The 20,656-nt window shown below is 40.9% G+C and overlaps 1 protein-coding gene across 4 annotated transcripts in view; it reads right to left on the bottom strand.

Annotated features, from left to right (window-relative positions):
• LOC128702415 (roundabout homolog 3-like) overlaps positions 1 to 20,656 on the bottom strand; it is a 1,608,794-nt gene that overhangs the window by 321,043 nt on the left and 1,267,095 nt on the right. For all 4 annotated transcript variants that reach the window (XM_070102079.1, XM_070102082.1, XM_070102081.1 and 1 more), the window contains exon 4: positions 16,151 to 16,344. In XM_070102079.1, coding sequence (XP_069958180.1) covers positions 16,151 to 16,344 — 194 coding nt within the window. The remainder of the gene's footprint in view (positions 1 to 16,150; positions 16,345 to 20,656) is intronic.

The raw sequence follows: 20,656 nt of genomic DNA, 5'->3' as shown, positions 1-20,656 counted from the left end.
CACGGGCGGGATTGAACCCGCGGTCAGAGAGTCTCAAAACTACAGACCGTCGCGTTAGCCATTGGACCAGCTAGCCATAATAAGATTCGTCCAACTAGGTATATTCACAGTGGTGCCTATGCTAACCTTCCTATGGTATAGAAATATACCTAGTTGGAGGAATCTTATTGTGGCTAGCTGGTCCAGTGGCTAACGCGACGGTCTGGAGTTTTGAGACTCTCTGACCGCGGGTTCAATCCCGCCCGTGGTATGGGTTGTTTGCAATCGTGTCATTACGATTTCGTGAGTCATACTACCACCACCACCTTAAGCCGCTAACATCACCAGCAACTGTCTGCAACACAACTATCCTCAAAGATTTAAGTTACACCATGAATTTAGGAAAGATCCTGGACTTCACCTTACGAAACAAAGCAAATGTGATAGTAATTATGGACAAGGTAGATTATAGTGGAAAATTGAACTTGCTATCAGAAGTGTACGAATGGTATATAATACCGACAAGATGAGAGTAAGACACATATGCAACATCTGGGTATCTTTATTGTAGACGTTTCGCCATCCAGTGGCTTTATCAAGTTATGTCCTGGAATTTGTATTGATAAAGCCACTGGATGGCGAAACGTCTACAATAAAGATACCCAGATGTTGCACATGTGTCTTACTCTCATCTTGCTATCAGAAGACTGAGGAACCTACGTGCCACTTAACTCTGATCACCTCTCATCACCCTCAAGGTAATAAATACTTTAACGCGAGTAGTTCTTTAAGAAATTAAAGTGCAGTCGGGAAAAACTGATAAGGAAGTCTCCCGATGTGCCATTGGAATGCATTTATTCGGTTCCTTGCAAAAGTTGAGATAACTTTTATATAGGAAAAATTGAGAAACTTCTCGGGACCAGACTGAAACCGCATATATAAGCTATAACTGCTAGCCAGGGTTCCAGTGGTTAGCTTTTCTTAGAAACTAACCACGGAACAAAGATTTTCTTGTAATCGTTAACTGTAGTGCATCATTATAATCAAACCTAAGCGCTAAACCCACCAGGGTCATGTCATAAAGCGATGCTCTCAAGTGTAGCTCTTTTTATGCCTGGTACAATTTTTTTGGCAACCTGGGTTCTTGTATTTACTAACTGAATATAGTTCATAACCTAGAAAAATTTATCATAATGAATATTGTCTGTCCATTACAGAAAATCTGTTAATTTTTTTTTATATATTTTTATTTAAGGACACAGTATACAATCTACATGTTGTTATACATAAAACTTAACAAAAAAAGGCTCAACACTGAGAAAAAACAAGCCTAACTAGGAATGACACAGAAGAACCTACACGTGAGCATTCCTTAACAAAAAAAAAAAACTACAAAACAAAACCTGTTACACTTATGTATATTTTGTATAAAAACTTTATATACAAAACATTAATTATACACCAAATCATTTCTCATACAATTGTTTTGTATAGTAACATGTTAAGTACATAGATTCTCGAAAACTAAAACCCCCTGACAATGTTTTCGAGGAGACTAAATCGTACTCCCCACACCCCATATAACCCAAATACACATCATATGGAACTTTGCATACTCTAGAATAAATGATAAATTATAAGAAAATTTTTTCTAAGATGTGTGCCTCCTCCCATCACCCACAAGGTACACAGTATGACCAGGTGAAATATACCCTTAATCCGTGTGTATATACGTTCCTACCTCATTAACTTCCAAACAGGAAGGAATACTGAATAGGGCAATGTACAATGCCTCCTCCCTTACACAGAACATCTAACATTGACAAAGTTGACATAATACAGGAAATACATGAGCCTGGTGCACGCAGGCACCTCGCCCGTACTACAGTTGTTAAATAGAATAAGAATCAAAACATTTAGTCTCTGGGGCAACAAAAACAAAAACCCCGCATCTTTTACTACACAAATAATTCTTAGCTCATTATTTCCTAAATATTTTCAGTTTGGTCCTACTTTGAAAAGTATTGAAAGGACGCCTTGGCGAACCCACAGAAGCAAGAAAATCTTACCAAAAAGAAATCTCCACCTCTCTCACAGAAGCCCCATTTCAATAACAGAACACCCCAACCACACACACAGTCTCACACAGACTCACACACAGACACTCACCACACACACACCACACGCAACAAAACACACACAAACACACACACACACACACACACACACACACACACAAAGGCCCTCACACAGACAGGCCTTACATCATGTTATCTCACATACGCCACTGGAGCAGCCACCATCACCTCCCTTACTACAATCATCTCCAAGTACTCATCACTCACCTCCGGAAACCAACTCCTTGCTGTCCTTCTCCGGCACCAACTGTAGCAGTCGTGCCACAGTCAGTCCCCGATAACTCTCCGGAAAAAAGAGTAACCCACTGACCCCCATATAAGCTCCTATTCCTACCCACCGACCTATAAAAACTTGCCGCTAAGGCCTTGATCCTGACATTACCCCCCACCTCCCTCATTCCCCAAGAAACATACAAAAAATCAACCAAAACCTGTTAATTGGATTGTTTTCATAAACAATTCTAGATTTGTTAATTTATCCATTAATTGGTTTACCTTTTATGTTACTATTATATTTATACTTAAATAATAACTTTCTACAAGTACAAGGTACACAGGCTGTGGCATGCAAGGAGTACGTAACCTTTATTCTGCGCATGTACACACCCTCATTGAAAGGCTATCTCCCCGAACCAGGTGCTAAGGGTTAACGATGGGGCCCCGTCGTTCAATCAGTACCCAGCTCCAAGCCAATGAGAAGATGGTTTTGGCAATCGCAGAGGTGTTGTGGGTACCACTCACCTGTCTGCCCTTGTCATTCCCATTCTAGAGCTGGTTGAAGCACGGTCTGCTCTCTAGTGGCTTCTATTCTGCCTTGCTTGCCGTGGAGTGCACTAATACCTATTGTACATAGTGTACATACTTCTGTTCTAAATTGGTGAAGGATAATACAAGTCAAAAGTTTTTCTGCTGTGTTTATTTTGCTCCCTTTACACCCAGGATAACAGGCCTTTGGGACTCCTGGGTTGTAATACAGGCATAGCTGACATCAATGACATGTTACTATATAGAAAGTTCCTCGTTATGCTGAGCATTTCGGACAAATTAAGTCAATTTTGTTCCAGGATGTGACCCACACTAGTCGACTAAATTATTATTATTATAATCAAGGGGGAAGCGCTAAACCCGGAGGATTATACAGCACTAGTCGACTAAAGCCCATGTATTTATTTTACTGCTAGGTGAACAGTGACAGCAGGTGTAAGGTGGCTAATACCCAGGTACCTACTTACTGCTAGGTGAAGAGTGATAGCAGGTATAAGGTGACCACCCAGGTACTTACTGCTAGGTGAACAAGGACAGCAGGTATAAGGTGACCGCTCAGGTACTTACTGCTAGGTAAACAAGGACAGCAGGTATAAGATAACCACCCAGGTACTTACTGCCAGGTGAACAAGGACAGCAGGTATAAGTGACCACCCAGGTACTTACTGTTAGGTGAACAAGGACAGCAGGTATAAGGTGACCACCCAGGTACTTACTGCCAGGTGAACAAGGACAGCAGGTATAAGGTGACCACCCAGGTACTTACTGTTAGGTGAACAAGGACAGCAGGTATAAGGTGACCACCCAGGTACTTACTGCTAGGTGAACAAGGACAGCAGGTATAAGGTGACCACCCAGGTACTTGCTGCTAGGTGAACAAGGACAGCAGGTATAAAGTGACCACCCAGGTACTTACTGCCAGGTGAACAAGGACAGCAGGTATAAGGTGACCCAGGTACTTACTGCCAGGTGAACAAGGACAGCAGGTATAAGGTGACCACCCAGGTACTTACTGCCAGGTGAACAAGGACAGCAGGTTTAAGGTGACCACCCAGGTACTTACTGCTAGGTGAACAAGGACAGCAGGTTTAAGGTGACCACCCAGGTACTTACTGCCAGGTGAACAAGGACAGCAGGTATAAGGTGACCACCCAGGTACTTACTGCCAGGTGAACAAGGACAGCAGGTATAAGGTGACCACCCAGGTACTTACTGCCAGGTGAACAAGGACAGCAGGTATAAGGTGACCACCCAGGTACTTACTGCCAGGTGAACAAGGACAGCAGGTATAAGGTGACCACCCAGGTACTTACTGCCAGGTGAACAAGGACAGCAGGTATAAGATAACCACCCAGGTACATACTGCCAGGTGAACAAGGACAGCAGGTATAAGTGACCACCCAGGTACTTACTGCCAGGTGAACAAGGACAGCAGGTATAAGATAACCACCCAGGTACATACTGCCAGGTGAACAAGGACAGCAGGTATAAGTGACCACCCAGGTACTTACTGCCAGGTGAACAAGGACAGCAGGTATAAGTGACCACCCAGGTACTTACTGCCAGGTGAACAAGGACAGCAGGTATAAGTGACCACCCAGGTACTTACTGCCAGGTGAACAAGGACAGCAGGTATAAGATAACCACCCAGGTACATACTGCCAGGTGAACAAGGACAGCAGGTATAAGTGACCACCCAGGTACTTACTGCCAGGTGAACAAGGACAGCAGGTATAAGTGACCACCCAGGTACTTACTGCCAGGTGAACAAGGACAGCAGGTATAAGGTGATCACCCAGGTACTTACTGCCAGGTGAACAAGGACAGCAGGTATAAGGTGACCACCCAGGTACTTACTGCTAGGTGAACAAGGACAGTAGGTATAAGTGACCACCCAGGTACTTACTGCTAGGTGAACAAGGACAGCAGGTATAAGTGACCACCCAGGTACTTACTGCCAGGTGAACAAGGACAGCAGGTATAAGGTGATCACCCAGGTACTTACTGCTAGGTGAACAAGGACAGCAGGTATAAGTGACCACCCATGTACTTACTGCCAGGTGAACAAGGACAGCAGGTATAAGTGACCACCCAGGTACTTACTGCTAGGTGAACAAGGACAGCAGGTATAAGTGACCACCCAGGTACTTACTGCCAGGTGAACAAGGACAGCAGGTATAAGGTGACCACCCAGGTACTTACTGCCAGGTGAACAAGGACAGCAGGTATAAGGTGACCACCCAGGTACTTACTGCTAGGTGAACATGGACAGCAGGTATAAGGTGACCACCCAGGTACTTACTGCCAGGTGAACAAGGACAGCAGGTATAAGGTGACCACCCAGGTACTTACTGCCAGGTGAACAAGGACAGTAGGTATAAGATAACCACCCAGGTACATACTGCCAGGTGAACAAGGACAGCAGGTATAAGTGACCACCCAGGTACTTACTGCCAGGTGAACAAGGACAGCAGGTATAAGTGACCACCCAGGTACTTACTGCCAGGTGAACAAGGACAGCAGGTATAAGGTGACCACCCAGGTACTTACTGCCAGGTGAACAAGGACAGCAGGTATAAGGTGACCACCCAGGTACTTACTGCCAGGTGAACAAGGACAGCAGGTATAAGATAACCACCCAGGTACATACTGCCAGGTGAACAAGGACAGCAGGTATAAGTGACCACCCAGGTACTTACTGCCAGGTGAACAAGGACAGCAGGTATAAGATAACCACCCAGGTACATACTGCCAGGTGAACAAGGACAGCAGGTATAAGTGACCACCCAGGTACTTACTGCCAGGTGAACAAGGACAGCAGGTATAAGTGACCACCCAGGTACTTACTGCCAGGTGAACAAGGACAGCAGGTATAAGTGACCACCCAGGTACTTACTGCCAGGTGAACAAGGACAGCAGGTATAAGATAACCACCCAGGTACATACTGCCAGGTGAACAAGGACAGCAGGTATAAGTGACCACCCAGGTACTTACTGCCAGGTGAACAAGGACAGCAGGTATAAGTGACCACCCAGGTACTTACTGCCAGGTGAACAAGGACAGCAGGTATAAGGTGATCACCCAGGTACTTACTGCCAGGTGAACAAGGACAGCAGGTATAAGGTGACCACCCAGGTACTTACTGCTAGGTGAACAAGGACAGTAGGTATAAGTGACCACCCAGGTACTTACTGCTAGGTGAACAAGGACAGCAGGTATAAGTGACCACCCAGGTACTTACTGCCAGGTGAACAAGGACAGCAGGTATAAGGTGATCACCCAGGTACTTACTGCTAGGTGAACAAGGACAGCAGGTATAAGTGACCACCCATGTACTTACTGCCAGGTGAACAAGGACAGCAGGTATAAGTGACCACCCAGGTACTTACTGCTAGGTGAACAAGGACAGCAGGTATAAGTGACCACCCAGGTACTTACTGCCAGGTGAACAAGGACAGCAGGTATAAGGTGACCACCCAGGTACTTACTGCCAGGTGAACAAGGACAGCAGGTATAAGGTGACCACCCAGGTACTTACTGCTAGGTGAACATGGACAGCAGGTATAAGGTGACCACCCAGGTACTTACTGCCAGGTGAACAAGGACAGCAGGTATAAGGTGACCACCCAGGTACTTACTGCTAGGTGAACAAGGACAGCAGGTATAAGGTGACCACCCAGGTACTTACTGCTAGGTGAACAAGGACAGCAGGTATAAGGTGACCACCCAGGTACTTACTGCCAGGTGAACAAGGACAGCAGGTATAAGGTGACCACCCAGGTACTTACTGCTAGGTGAACAAGGACAGCAGGTATAAGTGACCACCCAGGTACTTACTGCCAGGTGAACAAGGACAGCAGGTATAAGTGACCACCCAGGTACTTACTGCCAGGTGAACAAGGACAGCAGGTATAAGGTGACCACCCAGGTACTTACTGCCAGGTGAACAAGGACAGCAGGTATAAGATAACCACCCAGGTACTTACTGCCAGGTGAACAAGGACAGCAGGTATAAGTGACCACCCAGGTACTTACTGCCAGGTGAACAAGGACAGCAGGTATAAGTGACCACCCAGGTACTTACTGCTAGGTGAACAAGGACAGCAGGTATAAGGTGACCACCCAGGTACTTACTGCTAGGTGAACAAGGACAGCAGGTATAAGGTGACCACCCAGGTACTTACTGCTAGGTGAACAAGGACAGCAGGTATAAGGTGACCACCCAGGTACTTACTGCCAGGTGAACAAGGACAGCAGGTATAAGGTGACCACCCAGGTACTTACTGCTAGGTGAACAAGGACAGCAGGTATAAAGTGACCACCCAGGTACTTACTGCTAGGTGAACAAGGACAGCAGGTATAGTGACCACCCAGGTACTTACTGCTAGGTGAACAAGGACAGCAGGTATAAAGTGACCACCCAGGTACTTACTGCTAGGTGAACAAGGACAGCAGGTATAAAGTGACCACCCAGGTACTTACTGCCAGGTGAACAAGGACAGCAGGTATAAGGTGACCACCCAGGTACTTACTGCTAGGTGAACAAGGACAGCAGGTATAAGGTGACCACCCAGGTACTTACTGCTAGGTGAACAAGGACAGCAGGTATAAGGTGACCACCCAGGTACTTACTGCCAGGTGAACAAGGACAGCAGGTATAAGGTGACCACCCAGGTACTTACTGCTAGGTGAACAAGGACAGCAGGTATAAGTGACCACCCAGGTACTTACTGCCAGGTGAACAAGGACAGCAGGTATAAGTGACCACCCAGGTACTTACTGCCAGGTGAACAAGGACAGCAGGTATAAGGTGACCACCCAGGTACTTACTGCCAGGTGAACAAGGACAGCAGGTATAAGATAACCACCCAGGTACTTACTGCCAGGTGAACAAGGACAGCAGGTATAAGTGACCACCCAGGTACTTACTGCCAGGTGAACAAGGACAGCAGGTATAAGTGACCACCCAGGTACTTACTGCTAGGTGAACAAGGACAGCAGGTATAAGGTGACCACCCAGGTACTTACTGCTAGGTGAACAAGGACAGCAGGTATAAGGTGACCACCCAGGTACTTACTGCTAGGTGAACAAGGACAGCAGGTATAAGGTGACCACCCAGGTACTTACTGCCAGGTGAACAAGGACAGCAGGTATAAGGTGACCACCCAGGTACTTACTGCTAGGTGAACAAGGACAGCAGGTATAAAGTGACCACCCAGGTACTTACTGCTAGGTGAACAAGGACAGCAGGTATAGTGACCACCCAGGTACTTACTGCTAGGTGAACAAGGACAGCAGGTATAAAGTGACCACCCAGGTACTTACTGCTAGGTGAACAAGGACAGCAGGTATAAAGTGACCACCCAGGTACTTACTGCCAGGTGAACAAGGACAGCAGGTACCTTTTAAGGAAACCCGTCCTAATGTTTCCACCCGCAAATAAATGTTTCCACTGATTTTGAATATATATATTTTTTTTTTGGTACTTGTTAAATGGACACTTCGTAAAATTTTAATGGGATTATTTAAAATGGCTTTCATAAACAAATGTGATTCTGGGTCTCCATTGTTTTAAACTAGCGTTCTTGGTTTTTTAAAATTATCTTATTATAGTAATCAGTTAATGTAATCCTGTCTTACTGTAAGTTGGTGTAAGAGCTGTCTGACTTCCCTCCAATCCTATACAAGTTTTCCTTACTCTTTCCTAGAAGTTATAATATACTGCAGTTACCTGGACATGCTTAACATGCATGAGATCCCATTCTATGATGTATATGTGAAACACATGTTTATCTTTATTGCTGAAACGTTTCGCCTGCACAGCAGGATACCAGTCGAGTATGAACGAATATTACGTAGTGTATTATAAAATGTGCATAAAAAACGCTATATATAATGTCAGTTTACGGGATTTGTTCTGAAACCAGATGCGTATTATTCCTGGTCAGAGCAGCCAGGACAGGAACAGGTGAGGTGTGTTTTGAGTCAGTACGAGAAGCACAGCAGCTGAAGCAAGATGTAATAAGACGTCCAGGTTTGGTTTGTGAGAAGGGATGGTGAGTTTAGGGAATGTTTATACCATAGATTTTATTGGTTTTGGTGATCTCATGTTTAGCTTTAAGACCCTAGTGTTCAGGGGCCTGTATAGTGGAGAGTACTAGCGGAGTGATTTCTCTGCAGGTTAAAAGACCGGCAGACTGGGGGGAAGGGGGTCATGGAGCCTCTCTATTTATAAATATTTGTTTTAACTCCTAGTAGCAGTGTGCTAGTGAGCTAATGTGAGTACTGGGTGAAGGTGTACTGGTGTGTGTGGTGATTCTGTATGTAGAGTAAGTTGTATGTTGTATATGTAAATTTACTATTAATATATTTTTATATACGTAAGCTTTTTTTTTCTCTTCCTGTTAATGACTATTCATTCCACACTTCATGTGAAGGTACAAACTGGTCCTGGGTTGGTTTATGTGGGGTAATTTAAATGCCTCTAGACTAGACTGGTTTACCCCTAGGAGCTAGGACTTTTATTTAACGTTACGCAGTAAAAAGCGTAACAGCGAACATAAAGCCTAAAACAGAAGTAATTCTGAGGTGATCAGTCCCTCAGCTTTGGTAAATGGTCAGTTCCTCAAGTAAACATTTACATGTTTTAACACTATTGGCTTACTCGTACGAGGCGCAAAACCCCTTCGAGTCATTCAGCCCAAGGAACTGTGGAGGCTCGATCCTTCGTGTGTTTAGCGCAAGAAAAGACACCTTGCCATTTAGTATACACCCATCCGTACTGTCCACCAGAAAAACAATGTTTGTGTACATTATTTTGAATTAGTTGCCATGAGCGAACATTCACCGCCATTTGTTTAATGAATACCAGAAATATAATCATCCATTTTAATAACCTTTGAGCAAAGCCTGGTTCATTTAGTTCATTAAATTGATTGTTCCCAGCTTGTTTTGGTTAATGATGTATGATTATCCGTGCCCTCATGTCCATTAATGAGTTTATGCTGTGGCCACCATCTGCAAAGTTTAAAATAACTAAATGAACATATAATTAATGAATAAGACTGGTGCAACACCTGGGTATCTTATGAAGACGCCTTCATAAATAAGGACACACCTATGTGTTGCACATGTGTCTCATTCATTAAACTTGTCGGTATTATATACGCTGATGTGATGTTACCATAGTTTTATTGTTTATTCTCTACCCACATTGCTGGTACTAAGTACAGTGTGCCGGTCGCTCCCTCTATCAGTCTATTCTCAACTCCATAGTATTATATCCTTAAGAGGTATCTATCGTCAATTTCTTAAAGCTTCCGTAAATTTGTAGATACTAGTTACTGTGTTACAAGTTATGCCTAGTCATATAAGCCTACACAAAACTATAACCACAAATAAGCAAGAAAAAAGAAACGCCCGCTACGAGCCTGCCCCAAGACCGGGCTTTGGGAGTAGAAAAACTCTCGGAACTCATCAAAGGTATAAAGATCAAGGTTATACGTTTGGCAGTGAGGTGGAAGACAATTATTTGGGAAAAACTCTGTACGATTGTCAAATTGTCTTCACGCTGTGACATACACAGCTGCAGTGCGGGCTGCCTACCGGGAGGGTATTACTGGGATCAACGCCCCCGCGGCCCGGTCCATGACCAGGACTCCCAGTGGATCACGACCTGTACTGAACATTATAACATGCAGATGCAGTGTGGTGTATTAAACATTATAACATGCAGATGCAGTGTGGTGTATTAAACATAACATGCAGCTGCAGTGTGGTGTATTAAACATTATAACATGCAGCTGCAGTGTGGTGTATTAAACATTATAACATGCAGCTGCAGTGTGGTGTATTAAACATTATAACATGCAGCTGCAGTGTGGTGTATTAAACATTATAACATGCAGCTGCAGTATTAAACATTATAATATGCAGCTGCAGTATTAAACATAACATGCAGCTGCAGTATTAAACATTATAATATGCAGCTGCAGTATTAAACATTATAACATGCAGCTGCAGTATTAAACATTATAACATGCAGCTGCAGTATTAAACATTATAACATGCAGCTGGTTGGGTATTCACCAACAACAATGTTAATGCAGCGGTGTTTCTCAGCCAACCAAAAAAATAAGATTCCAGGGAATACTACAAAATAGTTGACAAAGTTAAGAAACTTGACAGAATAGTGAAACTTACAATAATGCTCTCGCGACTACTGTTAACAGAGTACAAAGATGCGAGTACAAAGATAACAGGATACAAAGATGCGAGTACAAAGATAACAGGATACAAAGATGCGAGTACAAATATAACAGGATACAAAGATGCGAGTACAAAGATAACAGGATACAAAGACGCGAGTACAAAGCTAACAAGATACAAAAATGTGAGTACAAAGATAACATGATACAAAGATGCGAGTACAAAGCTAACAAGATACAAAAATGCGAGTACAAAGCTAACATGATACAAAGATGTGAGTACAAAGATAACATGATATAAAGATAACATGATACAAATATATGAGTACAAAGATAACATGATACAAAGATGTGAGTACAAAGATAACATGATACAAAGATATGAGTACAAAGATAACATGATACAAAGATGTGAACACAAAGATAACATGATACAAAGATGCGAGTACAAAGATAACATGATACAAAGATATGAGTACAAAGATAACATGATACAAAGATGTGAGTACAAAGATAACATGATACAAAGATGCGAATACAAAGATAACATGATACAAAGATATGAGTACAAAGATAACATGATACAAAGATGTGAGTACAAAGATAACATGATACAAAGATAACATGATACAAAGATGCTAGTACAAAGATAACATGATACAAAGATGCTAGTACAAAGATAACATGATACGAAGATGTGAGTACAAAGATAACATGATACAAAGATGCTATTACAAAGATAACATGATACAAAGATGTGAGTACAAAGATAACATGATATAAAGATGCGAATACAAAGATAACATGATACAAAGATGCGAGTACAAAGATAACATGATACAAAGATGCGAGTACAAAGATAACAAGATACGAAGATAACAGGATACAAAGATGTGAGTACAAAGATAACAGGATACAAAGATGCAAGTATAAAGATAACAGGATACACAGATGCGAGTACAAAGATAACAGGATACAAAGATGCGAGTACAAAGATAACAGGATACAAAGATGCGAGTACAAAGATAACAGGATACAAAGCTGCGAGTACAAAGCTAACAGGATACAAAGATAACAGGATACAAAGATGCGAGTACATAGATAACAGGATACAAAGATGTGAGTACAAAGATAACAGGATACAAAGATGTGAGTACAAAGATAACAGGATACAAAGATGTGAGTACAAAGATAACATGATACAAAGATGCGAGTACAAAGATAACATGATACAAAGATAACATGATACAAATATATGAGTACAAAGATAACATGATACAAAGATGTGAGTACAAAGATAACATGATACAAAGATATGAGTACAAAGATAACATGATACAAAGATGTGAACACAAAGATAACATGATACAAAGATGCGAGTACAAAGATAACATGATACAAAGATATGAGTACAAAGATAACATGATACAAAGATGTGAGTACAAAGATAACATGATACAAAGATGCGAATACAAAGATAACATGATACAAAGATAACATGATACAAAGATATGAGTACAAAGATAACATGATACAAAGATGTGAGTACAAAGATAACATGATACAAAGATGCGAGTACAAAGATAACATGATACAAAGATGCGAGTACAAAGATAACATGATACAAAGATGCGAGTACAAAGATAACATGATACAAAGATGTGAGTACAAAGATAACATGATACAAAGATGTGAGTACAAAGAGTACAAAGATAACATGATACGAAAGATGTACAAAGATGTACAAAGATAACATGATACAAAGATGTACAAAGAGTATAAAGATAACATGATACAAAGATGTGAGTACAAAGATAACATGATACAAAGATGTGAGTACAAAGATAACATGATACAAAGATGTGAGTACAAAGATAACATGATACAAAGATGTGAGTACAAAGATAACATGATACAAAGATGTGAGTACAAAGATAACTTGATACAAAGATGTGAGTATAAAGATAACATGATACAAAGATGTGAGTACAAAGATAACATGATACAAAGATGTGAGTACAAAGATAACTTGATACAAAGATGTGATTACAAAGATAACATGATACAAAGATGTGAGTACAAAGATAACATGATACAAAGATGTGAGTACAAAGATAACATGATACAAAGATGTGAGTACAAAGATAACATGATACAAAGATGTGAGTACAAAGATAACATGATACAAAGATGCGAGTACAAAGATAACATGATACAAAGATGTGAGTACAAAGATAACATGATATAAAGATGTGAGTACAAAGATAACATGATACAAAGATGTGAGTACAAAGATAACATGATACAAAGATGTGAGTACAAAGATAACATGATACAAAGATGCGAGTACAAAGATAACATGATACAAAGATGTGAGTACAAAGGTAAAAGGATAAAGGTCGTATAACACTAACAGGATAAGGGAGATAGTTTACTATATCCACCTATCCACACACTAACTTCCCACCACACACACACACACAAACCAAATAAATATCGCAATACCTCAATCTCAACATCGTTTAAAGACAAACGAGAAAGCTGCGAGGGTCGCACAAGGTTGCTTCTAAACACGAAGACAACTGACATGTAAATTATTATTATAATCAAGGGGGAAGCGCTAAACCCGGAGGATTATACAGCGCCTGGGGGGGGGGATGTGGAAGGCATTCAGGCTTAATTTGGGGAACTGGAGCACAGATCTAATTCCCTAAATCAAGAGCCCCTCACCAACATGTAAAGATGTAAGAGAAGAAGCCTCATGCTACTAGATTATGGAAGAACTCTAGGAGACAATTACGTCATTTAAAATGCCCAGAGACACAGACAAGGTAAACATTGACACACTCGGTGCCGTAGGAGTTCCAGAATGTGGGATACAGAACGAGATGTAGATACAAGTTGAAACGTAGTTTCAGTGAGACGGGGGTAAAACTACGTTAGTTTATCACTGCAGAACACATTTTGGGACAACGTTTCGGTCTCTTTAGAGCTTCATCAAATCATTACTTGATAAAGCATTACAGAGCGAAACATCGCGTTTACTGTTTCAGTGATAGGGTATTAAAAGCAAGTGGAATACATTAGCCAAACAAATTATGTAGACTAATTTTTCCAATAAATACAGAGATATTGGGTACAGCCACAACAAACTATCGACTGTCCTAAAAGTGGTGCCGAAAAAGTGTTTGATCACATCAGTAGAGCACATCTGAGAAAACACGGTTCAGAGAATTTTTTTATTTTTTTTTTTTGCAAAGGGGTGTAGTTTTAACCAGGTTATTTTGCAGTAACTTTTAAATCCAGTTACACTGTGTCTTATTTGCTCTGGCCTCACTAGGAATTACATCAGAGTAAGAGGCAAATTTCTCTGTTTACACAGATAAACCTAATTCAGTTTACCAGCATTCAGGACAGCTTATGCTTTCCTCCTCCTGTGCTGTGCCAGCATCAGTGCCAAGACTGTAATGTTAATATAAATAACGATAATGTAATTTCTGAATGAAAGGGAAAGTTCATACACTTGAGACATCTTTGGTGGACAAGTTTTGATCCGGGAACCTTTGTCACTCCAACCTAATTTCTGCATCTCTCAAACTGGTAATTTCATTACATATTATGCAAATATCGCAAATAAGCGATACAAGATAACTACGAGGGGAGCTGAATGATAGTTCTAGGACTTTCATGTTGCAATCAACACATCAGGAACTTTGAAATGTTGCGGTACAAAGGAGGAGGTGCATGCAGATACGCTCACAGGAAGCGCCTCTGCTAGGCTACAGCGCTTCCTGTGATCGTACCTGCTTGCACCTCCTCTTTTCCGCAATACTGCAAGTGCCTGATGTGTTGATTACAGCACAAAAGGTCTAGGGCTATCAATTTCCCCCATAGTTGTTTTGCTTAATTATGTGTTTTCATCTCCCTGTACTTTATAACCATTTATCTCCCCCCTTATCTCCCTCTACTTCCCCCTTTGAAAGTTTATTATGGTCATGGTAATTAGGAGGCCATTTTTCCAACGGATGTAGAAGAGAATTCAGATATTTACATTTTTGGGGGAACAATGAAGATCATTCAGAGTGTAGGGAATGGAAGACCATCAGGTATGATCCGAGGAAAGGAATGTACCTCAGATTCCTTGGATTAGAAGCTATTCACAAGGATCAGAGCAACTTACCTATCCCCCCATACACACACAGCGAATAGTCGGGGTCAGGAGCTATGACCTGACCCCTGCAAACCTAAATAGGCGAGTAAACACGAAGGCAACACAGAGGCTATACAAAAATATAATACCAGTCTCTTAACAAAATACGTAACTTTTATTTTGACTTTTTTTTTTGTCCAGCAGTGAACGGATTACGATGGATATCCTGTTAACGACGCCGTTATCGGTGCTACTGTTGTGAACTCCCACTTACACTCCCAGAACAGTCGCAACAATAATATACTGAGATAACACAATAACAGTATGTCAGGTTCAACAGTACATGAAGGAAGCCAAGATAAGCGAAGATAATATTGTTATATGCGAGCGGTTGTTATTTTGGTGATGGAGGAAACACTAAATCCGTAGGGACCCCACACAGCGCCATAAAGTTAATAAACTTTGACGACGAAATAGTTATGTGTAGACAACACTGACTGGCTGGTAACTGCTGTAGGATGAAGCCAGCTCTAGCTGGCTCACTCGCTCTCTCTCTCTCTCTCCCTCCCTCTCCTCATACTGACGCCCCCTACACACGCATACATACCCACCCACACACACTTACTGGGGCCAGGAGCTGTGATTCGACCCCTGCAACCACAACTAGGCGACTACATACCCACACCACACACATACCCACCCACCCACATACACATACCTCCACCCCCCCACCCACACACAGTTCCCTTGTTTATCTTTTCCACCATACGCTCGGACACACACCCTTCTTCCCCTGGATATTTTTCACCGCACTTCCATGCACTCTCCGGATTTTTCGTTCTAATACAGAAAAGACTGACCACCACCATGCACCACCAACCCATCTTCCTCAAACCACCCAATACTCACCGTAGACAGTGAGGGTGACGATGGCCGACACTGTCGGGGAGTCGTTGAAGTCGACCCGACACTTGTAGGTGCCTGTGTCGGGGCCTCGCGCGGGGTCAAGGGTCAAGCGAGTGCCCCCCGGTTCGACCCTAAGACGGTCTCTGAGGGTGGGATCAATCAGCTCCTCCCGAGCCTCACCCTCACGCAGGTCCAGTCTGACAGAGAGAAGGGAAATGTTGAGTTATCTCTGCTTAAATATATATATGAGAGAAATACACACAGAGACAGGCACACAAAGATAATTAGAGATAAATAGAAAGAGATAAAGAGAAAGACGAGGATAAAGAGGAAGGAGAAAGAGAAAGCAAAGAGAAAAATAAAGAAAACGATGTAGTTCAGGTTTAAGGGAAAAATGGTATATACATACATTATATACTTATATGTATATATAGTTATTTATATGTATATAAGAATACATGTATACATTTATATGTATTGACACACACACACACACACACACACACACACACACACACACACACACACACACACACACACAATAATTCCTGAGAATTAATAATATATTAATAAACTGCTACGTTCAGGCTGCAATAATTATATAACAATAATTATAGGTTCGTAAGTTCGAACCTATTGCATTTTACAAAGAAAATTCCCGCCAATTTAACAGCTTTAGCAACTTTATTATAATTATAACTAAATACTAAACAGCTTTAGCAACTTTATTATAATTATAACTAAATACTAAACAGCTTTAGCAACTTTATTATAATTATAACTAAATACTAAACAGCTGTAGCAACATTATTATAATTATAACTAAATACTAAACAGCTGTAGCAACATTATTATAATTATAACTAAATACTAAACAGCTTTAGCAACATCATAATAATTATAACTAAATACTAAACAGCTTTAGCAACATCATAATAATTATAACTAAATACTAAACAGCTGTAGCAACATTATTATAATTATAACTAAATACTAAACAGCTTTAGCAACATCATAATAATTATAACTAAATACTAAACAGCTTTAGCAACATCATAATAATTATAACTAAATACTAAACAGCTGGAGCAACAAAAACCTTGAAAAAACTTCAGATCGGCAGCAGACGAATATCCTCGTGACAACACAACACTGTGGTCAGCACCTTAGTACTTGATGGAGAGACAGCAGAGCGAATAACCTTAACAACCCCCCCCCCCTACATACTGTTCAGAGACGTACACATTCAGCTAATTATTCAACCAAAGCATCCACTTTGAAGCAGTCACGTGGAGACTAAAGCTGCAGATAATACCATGCCATCCTGTTGTGGTTATTTATACGCAAATGTAAATAACCACAATATGAAAAAACAATGAATATTGGCAATGAGGTAACTGTCACCTACCAATAACTCTCGTCCACAGTAAACACTGGACGATGACTACAAAAAAGTCGTATGCAAGCCATAGTTATATGTCTACGGAAATTATATTATACAGTGTGTGTGTATATATATATGTGTGTATATATATATATATATATATATATATATATATATATATATATATATATATATATATATATATATATATATATATGTCGTGCCGAATAGGCAGAACTTGCGATCTTGGTTTAAATAGCAACGTTCATCTTGGCATATAGGACAAGTGAAAATTTGTGTATGAAATAATTTCTGTAGACAGCCTGTACTGTCAGAACACACAGCCTAGCCGTCTGCTCTGACTAGTTCATATTTCGTGGCATTTTAGGTGCTGCCCTCTGTAGGCTCACCCACGTCAGTGGGAGGCTGAGCTCACCCTCTCTCACTCCTAGGCCGACCGACTTGACAGACACAAGTGCTCCCCCTCCACGGACTGGCTTGCGGTCACTCCCTCACACTGCCCGTTGTGTACTCACTCCTACCCAACTAAAGCCAAACTAGTCCACGGCCGTATCATTGATACCTACGCTACCCCCTCAAGGAAGGTTCCTTGATGTTGGTGAGGGGCTCTTGATTTAGGGAATTGGATCTGTGCTCCAGTTCCCCGAATTAAGCCTGAATGCCTTCCACATCCCCCCACCTAGGCGCTGTATAATCCTCCGGGTTTAGCGCTTCCCCTTGATTATAATAATAATAATACCTACGCTACCTTCATCGGCACTAAACCGCTGTTCAGCAGTAAGAACAGTAACAACATTTCGCCAAAATCATTCTGAACCTAACGAAAAAAATATATTTCATTGTGTTTGTTTAATATTAAATTATTGTAAACAAATCTAAAATATATTTAGTTGGGTAAGGCTTAAATAAATTGTTCTTGTCATAATAAGGTTAGGTAAGTTTTCTAAGATTCTTTTGGAGCAAAATTAAAAATTTTTACATTAACATTAATGAAAAAAATATATTTTTAAACGTATAAGAGAAAATTTTAGAAAGAACTTAATTTTAAATGAGTTCTTGATAATTGACCAGTTCTACATATTCCGCACGACATTATATATATATATATATATATATATAATGGACTTCCAGCAGGCATGTGTGAGCGTGTTTGATAGGAGTGAATGGAGACAAATGGTTTTTAATACTTGACGTGCTGTTGGAGTGTGAGCAAAGTAACATTTATGAAGGGATTCAGGGAAACCGGCAGGCCGGACTTGAGTCCTGGAGATGGGAAGTACAGTGCCTGCACTCTGAAGGAGGGGTGTTAATGTTGCAGTTTAAAAACTGTAGTGTAAAGCACCCTTCTGGCAAGACAGTGATGGAGTGAATGATGGTGAAAGTTTTTCTTTTTCGGGCCACCCTGCCTTGGTGGGAATCGGCCGGTGTGATAATAAAAAAAAATAATATATATATATATATATATATATATATATATATATATATATATATATGCGCAAAACAACCACTCTGAAAGAATAGAGAAATTCCAAGCGCTTTCGTGACTACTCACATTATCAAGGAACTTGATAATGTGAGTAGTTCCTTGATAATGTGAGTAGTCACGAAAGCGCTTGGAATTTCTCTATTCTTTCAGAGTGGTTGTTTTGCATATTCTGAAATCACCTGTTTACTGTGATCTTATTGCATATATATATATATATATATATATATATATATATATATATATATATATATATATATATATATATATATATATAATATGCAAACAATCGCAGACGGGTGATCTTAACTATGCATGACAAGCCACGGGATGGGGGGGAAGAGGAATCTTTAGCTCACGTACTTTCACACTTCTCAGTGCGTCATCAGCTGTGCAATGTTGCAAGGGAGCAACCAAATCAGGGAGAGAGGTCTGAGAGTAGCGTAGGTGTCACCGTCCACGGTTACCCTTAGACTGGGTTAGTGGTCGGTGCCAACCCCACCCTACCATCATCCCCCCAACTACCCATATAGGGTAGGAGAGTTTCTGAGATGTCAAGTAGGAAATATAAGATATAAAAAGCCAGCCTCAAGCTTTTTCTAATCGTTTATAACAGGTCATATGGTTTGAGAAATTAAGTTTCTCGATATATACTGTGGACATGTATACCTATTATTCTGTGTGACCTTTTTAAATAATGAAAGAAAAGAATACAATGTGCTCTTTGTCCGTTTACATGTCCTGCTCCGGGGTACTCGAATGTTCTACCGATGTACTCTGAAGTATCTCTTCCTACATATATATCTTCTTTCAACACACCGGCCGTATCCCACCGAGGTGGGGTGACCCAAAAGGAAAAACAAAAGTTTCTCCTTTTAAATTTAGTAATATATACAGGAGAAGGGGTTACTAGCCCCTTGCCCCCGGCATTTTAGTCGCCTCTTACAACACGCATGGCTTACGGAGAAAGAATTCTGTTCCACTTCCTGTGTCAGCTTATATATACATAAAACTGACCAGTTTTACTTATTCGGCTCGACACACACACACACACACACACACACACACACACACACACACACACACACACACACACACACACACACATACACACACACACACACACACACACATACACACACACATACACACACACACACACACACACACACACACACACACACACACATACACATACACACATACACATACACACATACATGCACACACACACACACACACACACATATATATATATATATATATGTGTGTGTGTGTGTGTGTGTGTGTGTGTGTGTGCATGTATGTGTGTATGTATGTGTGTGTGTGTGAGTGTGTGTGTGTGTGTGTGTGTGTGTGTGTGTGTGTGTGTGTGTGTGTGTGTGTGTATGTCGAGACGAATAAATAAAACTGGTCAATTAGCAAGAACTCTTCTAAAATTAAGTCCTTTCTAAAATTTTCTCTTATACGTTTAAAGATGTATTTTTTCATTTATGTTAATGTAAAAATTAATAATTTAGTACCAAAAGAACCTTAGAAAACTTACCTAACCTTATTATAACAAGCGCAATTTAATTTAGCCTAATCCAAATAAATATATGTTAGATAAGTTTATAATAGT

The sequence above is a fragment of the Cherax quadricarinatus genome, chromosome 80 (assembly GCF_038502225.1).
Source record: "Cherax quadricarinatus isolate ZL_2023a chromosome 80, ASM3850222v1, whole genome shotgun sequence".
Classification (NCBI taxonomy): domain Eukaryota; kingdom Metazoa; phylum Arthropoda; class Malacostraca; order Decapoda; family Parastacidae; genus Cherax; species Cherax quadricarinatus.
Note: the sequence above shows the minus strand (reverse complement) of the source record. Positions and strands in the feature narration are given on the sequence as shown.